This window comes from Aspergillus stella-maris (assembly GCF_047715825.1).
Source record: "Aspergillus stella-maris strain CBS 113639 unplaced genomic scaffold BDV14scaffold_12, whole genome shotgun sequence".
Lineage (NCBI taxonomy): Eukaryota > Fungi > Ascomycota > Eurotiomycetes > Eurotiales > Aspergillaceae > Aspergillus > Aspergillus stella-maris.
Window position 1 is genome coordinate 53,902 of NW_027396806.1, and position 14,265 is coordinate 68,166.

General features: G+C 50.5%; 7 protein-coding genes across 7 annotated transcripts; 4 read left to right on the forward strand and 3 right to left on the reverse strand.

Annotated features, from left to right (window-relative positions):
• Window positions 1-157: 157 nt before the first annotated feature.
• On the reverse strand, window positions 158-785 carry BDV14DRAFT_168916 (uncharacterized protein). Its single transcript, XM_073767941.1, has one exon. The coding sequence runs from the start codon at window positions 701-703 to the stop codon at window positions 494-496; it is 210 nt and encodes a 69-aa protein (XP_073630593.1). The 5' UTR covers window positions 704-785; the 3' UTR covers window positions 158-493.
• A 546-nt stretch (window positions 786-1,331) lies between these two features.
• aspB (septin AspB) lies at window positions 1,332-3,344 on the forward strand. Its single transcript, XM_073774395.1, has 3 exons — window positions 1,332-1,949; window positions 2,006-2,472; window positions 2,529-3,344. Exons 1-3 carry the CDS (start codon window positions 1,490-1,492, stop codon window positions 3,162-3,164), a joined length of 1,563 nt encoding a protein of 520 aa, XP_073630594.1. The 5' UTR covers window positions 1,332-1,489; the 3' UTR covers window positions 3,165-3,344.
• Window positions 3,345-3,970: 626 nt separating this feature from the next.
• On the forward strand, window positions 3,971-5,892 carry BDV14DRAFT_168919 (uncharacterized protein). Its single transcript, XM_073767942.1, has 4 exons — window positions 3,971-4,407; window positions 4,469-4,486; window positions 4,671-4,894; window positions 4,953-5,892. The coding sequence occupies exons 1-4, from the start codon at window positions 4,340-4,342 to the stop codon at window positions 5,489-5,491; spliced, it is 849 nt and encodes a 282-aa protein (XP_073630595.1). The 5' UTR covers window positions 3,971-4,339; the 3' UTR covers window positions 5,492-5,892.
• A 250-nt stretch (window positions 5,893-6,142) lies between these two features.
• Window positions 6,143-8,053, forward strand: BDV14DRAFT_20467 (putative mitochondrial carrier protein). Its single transcript, XM_073774568.1, has 3 exons — window positions 6,143-6,609; window positions 6,678-6,975; window positions 7,036-8,053. The coding sequence occupies exons 1-3, from the start codon at window positions 6,406-6,408 to the stop codon at window positions 7,725-7,727; spliced, it is 1,194 nt and encodes a 397-aa protein (XP_073630596.1). The 5' UTR covers window positions 6,143-6,405; the 3' UTR covers window positions 7,728-8,053.
• A 128-nt stretch (window positions 8,054-8,181) lies between these two features.
• On the forward strand, window positions 8,182-10,292 carry BDV14DRAFT_168925 (uncharacterized protein). Its single transcript, XM_073767943.1, has 3 exons — window positions 8,182-8,486; window positions 8,558-8,827; window positions 8,884-10,292. The coding sequence occupies exons 1-3, from the start codon at window positions 8,407-8,409 to the stop codon at window positions 9,698-9,700; spliced, it is 1,167 nt and encodes a 388-aa protein (XP_073630597.1). The 5' UTR covers window positions 8,182-8,406; the 3' UTR covers window positions 9,701-10,292.
• Window positions 10,293-10,783: 491 nt separating this feature from the next.
• Window positions 10,784-12,027, reverse strand: BDV14DRAFT_168926 (thiamine diphosphokinase; the record flags this gene model as incomplete). The annotated part of the gene is made up of 3 exons (XM_073767944.1): window positions 11,731-12,027; window positions 11,525-11,604; window positions 10,784-11,473 (listed from the first exon to the last, which is right to left on the reverse strand). Coding segments are annotated over exons 1-3 (841 nt in total), but the record flags the coding sequence as incomplete, so codon positions are not given.
• A 538-nt stretch (window positions 12,028-12,565) lies between these two features.
• Window positions 12,566-13,292, reverse strand: BDV14DRAFT_168927 (uncharacterized protein). Its single transcript, XM_073767945.1, has one exon. It carries the CDS (start codon window positions 13,041-13,043, stop codon window positions 12,831-12,833), a length of 213 nt encoding a protein of 70 aa, XP_073630599.1. The 5' UTR covers window positions 13,044-13,292; the 3' UTR covers window positions 12,566-12,830.
• Window positions 13,293-14,265: the final 973 nt, after the last annotated feature.

The following is a 14,265-nucleotide window of genomic DNA, read 5'->3' on the forward strand; positions in this document are numbered from 1 at the left end:
CTCTAAGAAGAGTTCTGATCTTGACTGTTGTTCTTGAGATGTTGACGGGTTAGGCGATGGTGTGGTGTGGTCTAGATGCAGGTGTGGGGAGACAGTGGATTTGTTTGATGAGCTTCCACAGCACAGAGAAAGTTTTTGAATGGGTGAGTAAGTGATGAGGGAACTTTTTTTCAATATGCCTATACTGTAATCTGAACTTGAATGAAGCATAAAGAGCGTCCATGATCGACAGGCGTAATCTGGTACCGTGATGTGACATTACACCAATCATTAATGCACATGATTGGCCAAACTGGCTGTCCTGTAATTTAACCCCTGACAGTGACAGTCAGAATACCAAGACTCTGGCCCCAAATCTTAGCGATGAGGTCTTGGAGGAGCCCTACAGAATAACGGCCTGCCATTGCTTGACTGAGCAGTGCAGGTTCGTCCGGTCGGGAGTCTCGCGTCTCACAAGCATCGAGCTGTGTCAGGGATCTAGCCTGGAGGACAGCTATGTCCGAGCCGAGTGGTACATGAAATTTGGTATTTCGCAACAAATGTTGAAATGGGAATTAGGAATTCCATTGGATGGTGGTGAGGCGGAAATTGGATGCTGTGTTGGCAGTTTCCTGGGACTGTCCATCTCAATGTTCGGGTCGCCCGAGCTTGGCTGTTTGTTGCGGGTTGGGGGAAAGTGAAGGGAACACCAGGAGAAAGACATGATTCAAGCCATTGACCCAATTAATTTGAATAGGAAAAGAAAATCAGAAGGGTAGATTAGACATGTCTGTTCATGTAAAAGCGCAATCGAGCGTAGGAACAACCGTAGCTAGCAGTAGTTAGTTGGTGGTAGTAGCTTGGAGCCCCTTTCTTTGGTTAGCTGGCCGTCTGGCTCTCACTCTCAGAGTCTCCGTCCAACTGCCTCATCCACCCCGTCAACTCTCCGCAGGTCCAGTCCTTCGACCCTTCCCCCTGTTCATTCTCCCCCATTTTCTCTTCTCTCTTTCAGCGTCCTTTTTTCTTCTTAATTTTCAATCTGAAGGACCTGCTTTCTTCGCCTGCCTGATCTCCATTTGAGCAGTCCCTTTCCCTCGTGGATTTCAGTCGCTTTCGGGTCTCCTTTTCCTCCGTCAAGTCCACGGCATCAAAGGTAAGTTGGCTTCTTTTTCGTCTTCGTTTTCTCTGTCCTACAGAACATCTGCGGAACTCGTGTTTCCATCCGATATGCTGGCCGCTATTGCTTTCGACCCCTCTCCTTTGGTTTCTTGCTGCAAGGACTCGGTTTGCTAACGCAGAAGGTGCAACCTATTCAGGGGAACTTTCTCTCCAGCGCTCGCTACCTCACGCCTCTACGCTCGCTTCCATATTACGTCCTTTTACTTCCACAATGGGTAAGCCCAGCGCCTGCAGCTTTTCTTGTTATCAATCTACGCCCGTTTGCCCATTCTTTGATCCCTGAAATCGCCCCTGTTACTCGGAACACCCCCCTCGGCCTCGACCCAAAACTATGCCCCCATCCAGACGCCAGAGCGCGCATGGCCGCTCGCAGATCGACGCTCTTAGCATTGAGCATAGCGCACAAGGCAATTCGTCGCGGCCCAAGAGTTTCTCGTTTTCGACGCGCTCCAGACGACTGTCATCCGACTATGACGCCCATGCCTCTACAACTGCTGACTCCATCTTCTCCCGTTTAGCTTCACCACCTCCTAGCAATGGCACTCCTGCCACCGCCTCGCCGCCCAGCAGCAAGCCCGGCTCCCCTTTCGTTGAACGCAGCAACCCAATGGGCTCCGGAAACGCCCAAACCGTCAGCTCCAAGGACCCCAAGGCCGTTGCTCAGGCTGCCACCGACATGAAGAACGTTATCCGCCGCAAGCTCACCGGTTACGTTGGCTTCGCCAACCTGCCCAACCAATGGCACCGCAAGAGTGTTCGCAAGGGTTTCAACTTCAACGTGATGGTTGTTGGTAAGTTGGATAGATACCGCGGAGAGAATGTGCTTTGAAATTGACTCGATTGCTAGGTGAATCTGGACTCGGAAAGTCTACTCTCGTCAACACCCTGTTCAACACCTCCCTTTACCCTCCCAAGGAGCGCACCGGCCCCAGCCACGACATCATTCCCAAGACCGTTTCTATCCAGTCTATCAGCGCTGATATTGAGGAGAACGGTGTCCGTCTCCGCCTGACCGTTGTCGACACCCCCGGATTCGGTGACTTTGTCAACAACGACGACTCGTGGCGCTCCATTGTCGAGAACGTTGAGCAGAGATACGATGCCTACCTCGAGGCTGAGAACAAGGTCAACCGCACCAACATCATTGACAACCGTATCCACGCCTGCGTCTACTTCATCCAGCCCACCGGCCACTCTCTGAAGCCCCTCGACATTGAGGTTATGCGCCGTTTGCACACCAAGGTCAACCTGATCCCCGTGATCGCCAAGGCTGATACTCTGACCGACGACGAGATCTCCATGTTCAAGAAGAGAGTATGTTTGAAGATAAATCAATTTGGTTTGAGATTGATGCTAATGATCGTATCTAGATCCTTGCCGACATCCAGCACCACTCTATTCAGATCTTCGAGGGTCCCCGCTACGAACTCGACGACGAGGAGACCATCGCCGAAAACCAGGAGATTATGTCCAAGGTTCCCTTTGCCGTTGTCGGTGCCAACTCCGAGGTCTCTACATCTGACGGCCGCAAGGTCCGTGGTCGTAGCTACCCCTGGGGTGTCATTGAGGTCGACAACGAGGAGCACTGCGACTTCGTCAAGCTGCGCCAGATGCTCATTCGAACCCACATGGAAGAGCTCAAGGAGCACACCAACAACCACCTCTACGAGAATTACCGTTCCGACAAGCTTACTCAAATGGGTGTTGCCCAGGACCCCAGCGTGTTCAAGGAGGTCAACCCTGCTGTGAAGCAAGAGGAGGAGCGTGCTCTGCACGAACAGAAGCTTGCCAAGATGGAAGCAGAGATGAAGATGGTCTTCCAACAGAAGGTCGCAGAAAAGGAAAGCAAGCTGAAACAGAGCGAAGACGAGCTATATGCCCGACATCGCGAGATGAAAGAGCAACTGGATCGCCAACGCGGCGAGTTAGAAGACAAGAAATCCCGTCTCGAGAGTGGAAGACCGCTCGAAGAGAAAGGAAAGAGGAAGGGTTTCTCTCTTCGTTAATCACGCGCTTCGCCGGAAGCCCTGACACCAATTACCCTCACCAAAAAGCCATGCAAGAACCACTAACAGCATGCATGGTCGTCGGAGGCTCACTGGTGGTTCTACGTTTGATTCTCCACGACTTGTCGATTGATCGAGCGCTCTCTACAACATCCCGCCTTCTCTATTTCGTGTTTTTCATCGTTCACCACGCTCCCTCTAACCCCGTCTCTCTTATCTGCTTCCAGTAATGACTGAATCTAATTGAGTGGACCGAAGAAGGAAAAGGATTGCCTCGTTGTCTTTGCCTTGGACTTATGCAGGAGAGAGCTAGCACACAAGTGTCACTTGAGTGAGTTGGCCCTGGATACGCAAACAAGATGATGCACGAGGTGGCGGCCTGCAAACCGCCTCAGGTTGGGAATTTACTGCTTCATGTCCACAATTCTCTTCTTGTTATGTACTTTTGCCTACGCTATACCTTGTTCCCGCCTGCTTCCCATTCCCCTTCTGTGGTCCAGTGCTGCTACCGTTCTATATTCGTTGCACTTTGCCTCTCTACACATTTTAGTGAGATCACCCACCCTCGACCATCTTTCTGGACGTTTCCTTTACCTGTATTCTCGTGACTTTGTTGTGTTAGTTTGAATCTGAAGTTTACAAAAGCACTTGTGATTGGCATTTGGACCGTAGATGCAAGACGGTCGGAAAGCCAACAGCAGCAGAAAATACTATGTAGGAGCCTAGACCTATACTTCTTGATTTTTCCCCATAATAAAAGTGGCTATAAGAAGCGCAGCAAGTAGTAGTTGCATCATCGGGCGTGGGCGACGTCACCGGGTCCCGCTATATACAAGAGGCTCGAAGGCAGAGCTTCCCCGTTCGATCCCCGTTTGCCGGCACACACCAAAAGCACAACCGCCGAAACTAAGGAACTACTGTCTACCGCCTCCCCGCCCAGCCTCCTCCACTACCTTACTCTTGCTACAATCTTCTGCTTGCAGAGCTGACTTCTCTACTGCTCAATTCTTTTTACTCTTCCATTTCTTGTCAGAGTCGCTATCTGCCCTTGATTAGACTTCGTCATTGTCGGGCAGCTTCCCCTCCTTCGTGCTCCAACCCGCCGCTGAGATCACCCGATCACTTTCCACGTCAACTACTTCTTCAGACCGTCAATTCTTGCGGACTTGTCTCCCATGGCTCCTCCTCCTCCAGCAACTCTCCCCTTGGGTGAAAGGCTCAAGGCCCTCGCTCAGACACTGCAGTAGGTTCCGTCTATTTCCAGCGGTGTGCTCTTCCGTTACTGACCACTTGGCTTTCTGCAGGTTTGCTTGGTTCGTTGGGTAAGTGCCTAGATTCTTCAGCCGTTGGATTTTCATCGCTACCTGTTTCTGTACCGCTATAATCAATTCGGTTATTGTGACGTGGAAAACGAGCTTCCCTTCTTTGGCGGGGTTGCTCGTTTCCGCCGCCCTTCCATCGTCGATCGAATGTTCGGGAAGAACAACGCTGACTTGCCGATTTTAGACATGTGACGCTGCTGGGCTCTGTTTTCCGATATCTCATCTCCTACCTGACCTTCAACTACTACTCTGGTGCGGCGCTCGTGTCTTATCGCCTGGCGTTTATCTCCGCCGCTGTGACGTACGGAATTGTTGTGTACAAGGGACATATCGCACGTGGTCGCCTTCAGGGAAGTCTTCCTCAAGTTTTATTGAAGCTTGCCGGCGATGAGAATGTTCAGTATTTGGGTTAGTTTGGATCTGTGATATTACATGTGGTGTGGAAATGCTGACAACTCGACTCTAGGCATGGCCTTGGTCTGGCTCTACTCTCGCCAGGTTCCCCTCGCTCTCCTGCCATTCAGCGTTTACTCCGTCTTCCATGTTGCTACTTACACCAGGGCTCACCTGATTCCCACTCTTCAGCCTCCCAGTGCGCCAGCTGGTTCTCCTGGCGGCCGTGCTGCTGTCAAGCAGTCGCCCTTGGCTGAGACCATTGGTCGATTTGTTAAGCAGTATTACGATGCCAGCATGGACCTGGTAGCTGGCTTGGAAATCGCCCTTCTGTTCCGTCTGGCAGTCGGCATCCTCACCTTCTCCAAGGGCAGCTTCCTCCTTCTGATCATCTACCTGGCCTTCTTCCGCGCCCGCTACACTCAGAGCTCCTTCGTCCAGCAGTCCGTCCGTCACTTCACCGCCAGAGTCGATGCGTCCGTTTCTCACCAGAGCACTCCTCCTCCGGTGCGTCAGGGCTGGGAAGCCTTCAAGGATGCTGTGCGCTCGGGCTACCAAGCGACTGACGTCAGCCGCTTCACCTCCGGTGCCGGTGCCAAGAAGCCTCAATAAATGACGGCGATGATTTGAGACGGTTAGCGAGATGCTGCGCAGTATCGATCGAAAATCGAAGTTGACGGCGATACCTGGCAGTACCTGTTATCGTCTAGTTCTCGAGATCTAGTGACAATGACTACGACAGATGAACTTATGAACCATGAACCATCCACCTTGACAATGTTGAGAGATTGGGAGTCTACGAGGAAGGTGCTCTTTATGAGCATGACAGAACTAAAGAATAGCCAAGGGCTACGGGGGTTGTAGCGTGGATGTTGATTTTGATGAATTTGCGTATGTTTATCCAATTGGAGTTAGCAACCGCTGCGAGGATTAATTTCCTCTTTGATAGTATCGTTTATTTCTTTGCTTGTTTCGCTCTATTCATCATTTTAACTGCCAAAAACATATGGAATATCTTTTGAAACCTCGTCTCGACAAAGTAGAAATTGCTCTTGGGTGCCAGATGCGCGAGCAATGGCGTTAGTGTATGGTTAACAAGAATATTTCCCATACGTGAAGCGCATAGCAGGCCCACCCTTAAAGTCTGGTACATTAAAGGCGAGTAATGTCCGAGATATTGTTGGCTCAGGGCAGTGATGTCAAGCCGTGCCTGAGGTTTCTTCGGGCGGCGGAGAAAACGCAACACCGACCAAAATTTTGGAGCCTCTAGCCACGGTCCAGCATCACGTTCTCCCTATCTTGAAGCGCTGCAATGTTGCATTAATTGTCTTTTTCTTCTCAACGCCGCACCCATGCTGATACTTTCTTAAAGTGACTTTTTTCTTTCCCTCTACCGAACTCCGTCCCACACCGGCCTCCGCCTTCACCCGCCTCAGCGGTGCCCTTTCACTCTCCCGACATCGCCGCATCGCAACTTACCGTGGTTTCGCCCGCGCCACGATTCGTTGGGTTGCGGTGTTCTTGCAATGAGCTTGACTGAGCGCGTATTCAGCTTGCTTACGCCGACACAGACGCCCGCTGAATCCAACACATCGCCTGTATATTCGGCCGACTCGCACAATGGCAATGCCACCCATGCGCCGATAAGGACAGGGACGGACGCAAATGCTAAGAAGTACGATGCATCGATAGATCTTGAGGAGGAGGAGCCGAGGCCTCCGTATCTCCATGTATGTCTACACCGATCTCCGGAATGGAATCCATGGCGTCGTGGATTCAGCTAATGTCTATCTCTCAGGCCATGCTTGCTGGTGGTACGGGTGGTACCTGCGGTGACATGCTCATGCACTCACTAGACACCGTCAAAACACGACAACAAGGCGACCCACATATTCCGCCGAAATACACCTCGATGGGCTCAACGTACGCGACGATATACAAGCAAGAAGGGCTACTACGCGGTTTATACGGTGGGGTGACGCCTGCGCTACTCGGCTCGTTCCCGGGGACATTGATCTTCTTCGGTGTCTACGAGTTTACGAAACGGAAGATGCTGGATGCGGGGATTAATGCCAATGTGGCTTATTTGTCTGGTGGTAAGGGTTGACAGTCTTAACGAACTGAGATGCGGTTGTACTTATCATATGGCTGCTTAGGATTCTTTGCGGACTTGGCTGCTTCTATCATTTATGTCCCCACTGAGGTCGCAAAAACCCGATTACAGCTTCAGGGCCGTTATAATAACCCTCACTTCAACTCCGGATACAACTATCGCTCGACTAATGATGCTTTCCGTACGATTGTTCGCCAGGAGGGATTTTCTGCTCTCTTCCACGGATACAAGGCGACTATCTTCCGCGATCTTCCGTTTTCCGCGTTACAGTTTGCGTTTTACGAGCAGGAACAGAGGTTAGCGAAAGAGTGGGTGGGCTCGAGAGATATTGGACTCAGCCTGGAAATCTTCACAGCCGCCACGGCCGGTGGAATGGCTGGTGTGATAACCTGCCCGATGGATGTGGTGAAGACGCGTGTCCAGACGCAGCAAAACTCAGAACCTACACCGGCTCCTCCGCCGAAAGCGAAGCCAGGCGTGGGAGCGCAGGCGCGGTCGATTTCTACGACGGCGGCCGCGGCCGCCCCGGCACCCTCTGCCACGCGACTTGATACCTCATCGTTCTTTACCGCCCTCAGATTGATTTACAAGACGGAGGGCGTCGCGGGTTGGTTCCGCGGTGTCGGGCCAAGAGGAGTGTGGACCAGTATTCAGAGTGGAACGATGCTGGTCATGTACCAATACCTGCTGAAGCAGTTTGAAGCGTGGTCGACGGACGAAGGGAGCGCTCTCTAGGGGTCTCTCGGTTTTTCACGCGTCGACATACTTTTCATGCGGGAATTGCCTTTCGATTGTAGATATAGCGCATTGGGTAGTTTGCGTTGGTAGGGGCGTTTGCGGGATTTTCACACTTTTTCGTTTCCATTTGTTATAGCTGATGGGACTTTGGCCCTCCTCCTCTCCTACCTTGCGTGTATCATGTATATAGACCTGGAGGGCTACGATTGACATAGACTAGAGCCTACTAGGTAATTGTACAATAGAAACCAATAGACCAGACATAAAGAATGCCTGCACAACTGTACAGGATTATTACATAACAATGCCAGGCCAACCCAAAGCGGTAAAAGAGGGGGGCCGCAATGTAAACAAAGGGCGGTGCACGCTGATTGGCCACGCGCAACTACGAGCGCAGTTCGGCTGTCAAACCGTGACTGAACTCTGCCAATTCGGTCTTCCCTTGTTATTTGTTGTTGTTATATGCCTCTGTCCATATAACGCTGCAGACTTTCCCTATTTCTCTTGCACTTTCGATCATTGTATCATACCTCTTGCGCGTGGATATATTCTACTTAACCAGAACACCTTTCTGACTGTTCCCGATCGTCCTCCCCCTTGCTCTTGACTCAAAGTCTGGTCCGCTATCGCATGGTCCGCGCGTATCGCTAAACATCGTCATCATTGAACTACCGCCATGTCATCCGGCCTCCCCTATCTGCAAAAGCTGCGCAAGGCGCACCTGGCTGAGTTAGCTGAGCTCACTGCTCTACAAGAGTAAGTCCGCGATTGCGCGCCTCTCAATCCCAATTCCGTGCGACGCGCTGCTAATGCGACCGACCGCTTAGCTACGAAGACGACAACAAGCCCGACCTCGCCATCAAGCTCGACCAGCACCTCCAAGCCAACAGCACCATCTTCAGCAATGAGAAATCATTAGAGGATTACTACCGGCGCACAGGTTCGCCGGTGAAGAGGGGGAGTAGGGGTGGTAGAGGGAGCGCGAGTGCGAGCGTTGAGACGCCTGTCAAGGCGGAGTCTGCCTCATCGAACGTTGGTACTGTTTCGCGATCGGCGCGTCGGAGGCAGACGCAGGCAAGGGAGGTGTCTGGACCTGAGTATGTATCCATCTTCTACTTCTTGAAGTGCATCCGGTTTCCTAATTGTGCTTTAGTGCCGTACCTGCTTCTGCTCCCTCGCAACCGCTGATCGATGTTGCTGTTCGCTCTCCTGAGGCTGTGACCCCCGCGCAACCGCTGTTGGAATCCGCCAGACGCACTGTTTCTCAAAGTACCCCCTCGGGCCCGCTCGTCGAAGTCGCTGATTACAGTCGCCGGTTGCCCCCGTCGCCTGCCGTCGTTACTGAAGCTATTGAGCGCCAGACTACCGCGTGGGCCCAGACCATTGGTGAGGCTTGGGAGGGTTCTGGCGTGCAAGAGCGCACGAACTCGCTGCGCGAGACGCTCAGCAGCGTCGAGGCCGTTGAGGTTATCGTTACGCTTCTTGAGGCTTTCAGTCTCATCAAGCAGGTCCTTCCCCTGCGCTATCTCGCTACTTTCCCCGCCATTGACGCCATCAACACCCCTGCTCTTCCGATCAAGATCCCCGATCTGTTTGTGCTCGTCGACAGCTCCTTCTGGGCTCCTGTCTCGCTTTGGCTCCTGACCAGCGTTTTCTTGCCGCTTAGTGTGGCGTACTTCTTCAACATCAGCCTGCGCGTCTCTCAGTCCAACGCCAGTGGCGTTCAGACTCGCCGCAGCAGCCTTAACAACCGCGTTAACCAGACAACCTTCGACCCACTGAGCTTCAACATCGCCAAGGCGATCGTCACGTACCTTGTCTACGCGCACGGCTTCACCTTCTGGAACATCTGGGGCAGCGAGTCGCTTCTTACGGTCGATGCGTCCATTCCGTTCCAGTATGCCGGTGTTCTTACGGGTACTGCTATTGGAGCTGTTGGTACTCTGTACGAGGCTATTCTGAGGAAGTAGTGCCTTCATTTCAATCATGTAAGGTGCTGTGTTTCTTTGCGTGCTAGAAAATGGAGGGCGGATGTACATCAATCAGTGACGGATAGGTCAGAAATCAGGTTAGAGGATACGCCGGGTGCTTTCTTGGGCTTCTGCTTGTGTTTCTGTTTGTACTTGTCTTTATCATTGTTATTATTGTTGTCTGGTCTATGTGCTTTTGATTTGATTGAGGTACCTTTTGGTCGTCTGGAGTACGTGTTAGTACGTCAGGGTATGATACCATGCTTCTTGGTTGCAGATGCGTATGCGGATATGAAGTCGAAGATTCGAAAGATAAGCAGTGTTAGTAGATGGGTTTGGTCTTGGTCTTGGTCTTGGCTGCGGCTCTGGCTTCAGGTTGTGTTTTTTTGGGCGATTGGTTGTTTGGATTGGTTCAGTTGTTACGTTTGAATGTCTACATATTCGTTGTTTTATGGTTACCTACCTATCTATCTTTACGTCGTATTTCGTGGTTTATTGTTTTTGGTTTTTGGTTTATGGTTTATGGTTTGTTCCCCAGGTTTAGGTACAGTATAGTACAGATATTGTATAATGGTCTTGCATGATTACCTCCACTATCAGCTGGTTCTTCTTCAGTTAAGCGCAGTGATAATGTGCTCCACGGTCCACATTAGCACCCCTGCCGCCACGATTAAGTTGTGCTTACTATAGTCCAGACTCTTGGCCTTAGCCTTGCTACTTCGATGCCTAAAGCTCTAGGTCTAGACTATACCAGGTAGGACATAACAGAACAGGATTCGAATCGAAGCAATTCTATTCCATCGAATGGCCTCGAGTGTGTAGTATCAGATCGTTATCTTCATGATATTTATCGTGTTTCTAATTATGTGGGCCAGGCCTCGTGTATATGTCTTTGTCTTTTGTTCTTCTTTTCTGTTCCTCTAACTCTAATATAACATAATCTTCATCTGGTCCCGTCTAGTCTAATAAATGCAATGTGTAGCCGAAAGTCAACGTCATGCAAAATGATAATCATAGAGAAAGTCCACAGCCCATATAACGCGACACCTCTTCCCTTCGCCGCTTGACCTCGTCGTTCCTTTCAAATTCCACCCCGCCCCAAAACAATAACCCATACCCTTCCCCATCTCACCTCATCCTCTTCAACCTCCCCGCTAACTCAACCGTGAAGAGCACTGGTACTTTGGACTCAACAGTAACGACATCCGCCCTGATGTGATTACTCGTGCTGATTTGTCCGCCGATTTGCGTTTCCCAGTTGCTGACGTCCCACTGGAAGCCGGTTGTTGTTATTGACGCAGGACCGGAGAGGGGGATTATGCCGACGTTTTCTTCGAGGAGATGTGGTTGTTCAGTTTCGGGTGAGGGTGAGGTTGTATCTGGGGGTGGAGGCCGATTTGTGCGCGGTGTACGGATTGTATTCTTTCCTGGGTGCAGGATGAATGTTATGCTTTCTTCGGAGATGAGGTAGAGGTTTCCTTTTGCCTTTCCATCATCGTTTCCTTGAGTTTTACTCTGGCTCTTCTTCCGCTCCTCACTAACCATACAGAGATGATGGATCTGTGAGAACGCCTGGTCGACTCTCCCTCCTAGACCTCCTAGAACGAGGATAGATAGTCCATCGCCTCTACTCTTCTGGATAAAGCGGAGACTCTTTGTGAAGTCCGTTGAGTACTGGTCTTCGTCTTGGATGATTTCCACGTCGAGATTCTCGTAGTGAGCTCGGATCTCGGGGTTGATGGAGTCGAGGTCCCCGATTATTGTTGTTGGGAGCTGCATGACTTTAGTTTTTGGATGTGAGGGTAGTGGAATACGGGTACATACATCGGTGCTCTCCTCGCCATGAGACTTCGCATACTCGTAGAACCGATTTGCGCCACCGTCTGCGCAGACGGTTAACTGGGCTGTTTGGTGTCAGCTATAACCATTTTCTAGCACCGATGCACTACTCTTCCAGCATGCTCAACATAAGCCCGTATAGCCTATGTATACTGCTGAAAACAAGACAAGAATAGAAGGGCAGAACAAACCATGCTTTGTCAAAACCTCCAACGCAACCTCATTGATCGGCTGATTCAACACAACAAGCGCAAACGGATGGGGCTGGATATTCTCATCCTCACGGAGGAACTGTGTTGGATCCCATTCCATGCTGACGATGTGGTCTTTGTTAATCCTCGGAGATCTTAGCGGCGCTGATTATGGTGATTGATAGGCTAGTCTTGACAAGGTATATCGAGACCTTCACGGACGAAGACACTCAAGCCAGATGAAGCAAGGCGAGGCGATCTAGTTCTAAGGGTATATTTGGAGGTCTAGAATGTATTAGAGCGAGGTTGAAAAAGGGACGGAGTAAGACCGATAACTCTTTTTGGCAGGTGGGCGCCTTGGAAGGGCATTTTATGCGCTGAGTCAGTGGTGTATTTGTGTAGCATAAGGTTATGCAGGTGACATCATTGGGGCATATCCTCTGCTAGGGGTGGTTCATTGATGCTTGACGCTTACCTACCTTTCCAAGGTAATATTACTGTCTATTAGGTAGCTTTAGGCCTTGGGATTTGTTTTGAGGCCGCCTAGCTTGTTCTTACAGCATGGCTTTTACTAGGGTGTTGCGATGTTATGTTCCAGGCAGCAAGTATACATAAGCTTCTGGACAGCAGCACAACCACGTGGAACTTGTTGCACTACTGATATAGATTGATCTCGAGCAGGAACAGAGACAGGAGCCTAGCTGCTAGCGCTGACTGTGGAGTCTAGAGCACGTCTCGAGCGTAGGTGCCTGTTAGGCTACTACAACGACAGCCTGGACTACTCTGAGGGAGACTACAGAACAAGATAGCCTCGGAAAATGGAGGCTTTGTTGACAGTAGGATTAGGTACAATTAAACACAGAATATCCTTTTATCGAACTCCTAGATACAGCATAAAGAACCACACATGAGAAATGCAGAAAGCCAACGACAGTATTAAAACAAGTTCAATAGAAAAATCCCATCAATCATAAATCCGTAAACTATGCGCCTGGCCGCCTGATGTCGGCTATGGCACCGTATATCTCAAGCCCTGAGGCAAGCTAGTAGCTTGCTGCTGCTGCTGCTGCTGCTACTGCCTGGTTCAGTGGCTGAAAAAATCATTTGAAAGCGAGGTAGGTAGCCATAGCTTCGTTGTGCAGTGCCGCGTCCTTGTTCTTGTTCGACGCGTCAGGCTTGCTTTTTGACAGCCACTTGCGCTTAGCCTCCTCCTTTTCTTTCACGATTGTTGAGGTCGAGGCTGTGGAATATGTTGAGGAGGCATCATCGACGGCCTTGGTGGATGGTTTTGAGGACTTGAATGTGAAAGGCATTGTGGATGGTATGGTTTTGGAAGAGTTGAGGATGGTTCGGAGTGGTATTTTGAGAAGTTTGAGGGTTTGAGAAGTGACGAAGCTCTTGGTTATGTTTGGAAATAGCTTTTGACCGCTTGTTGCAAAGTATTTGTTGATCTATGCAATGGTATGTGGACTGTGGGCCAGAATCGTAGATCAGGAATTGCTCGATGCTCGATGAGAATGAGAACCTCAAGAGAGACTTGTTTGAATGTTGCTGAATATGAAAACCAAACTCAAGGGAATTCATCCTCTATATATACACATTCCGTTTATATTAGAGTCATCATCTCATCTCAGGTAGTGACCCATATTTTTACTCCGAATCTTCATCGGAGTTGCCAAGAACCTACTATAAACCGTGGCTGTTGGCGAATGACGCAGGCAAGAGGCTGGATTCAAGGCTGAGGAAGCTTAGCAATGGGGCATTTGGCAGCATGACCCCACTAACTACCGAGATTGACAATGCGTAGCGCATCGGACCCATGCATGGGTTTCAGCCTTCTGGCGCCTAGCCCAGGCTCGTTCAACCAGATGAGGTCTCTAACTGCAAGCCTGGAGGATGGAGTCTGGAAGGGCGTGTAAGCGGATCTTAGAACAGTGTGTGACTCAGGCCACGACATCGCGGTCCCATTTGGCGCTCGTATTCATTGTCTAGCAAGATTAATAGCGTATACAATGCCTTGGCCTCCGTCCTTTTGCTTCTGTTTGTCATTGGGCGTTCAAGACCCTGAGTCGTTAAGAATGTCGTTTTGGGCGGGCTCGTAAATTGTCACCACCATGGTTCGTGTCTGAGCCGCTGGTTGACGGAATGACTCAGTCCAAAGCCAGAGCCACCGCCACAAACACAGATCAAGATATGCCTGTTTTTGGCATGGTACGCGGACTCTGGATGCTCGTATACGAAGTGGACAAAGCGCAGATGTTTTGCTGGGTTGTCAGATTTGCTGATGAATCTTTTACTCCGACGCTCAACTCCGAGACTAATGAACTCCGATATGGCGGTGCTATCCCGGAATATACTTTCGTGCTTTATAGAGTTTCCAAGGTAGACATCATAGACTTCTGTTTAGCCGCTATGTCTTCTACTCCATATAATCCTGAAGGATCAGGTTCCAGCATTCCCTATCCTGTTTCCTGAAATTCCGGGGTGGTCAGACTGCCAGACCGGGATCAATGCGGGCTCTTGTTTAGGGCTAGC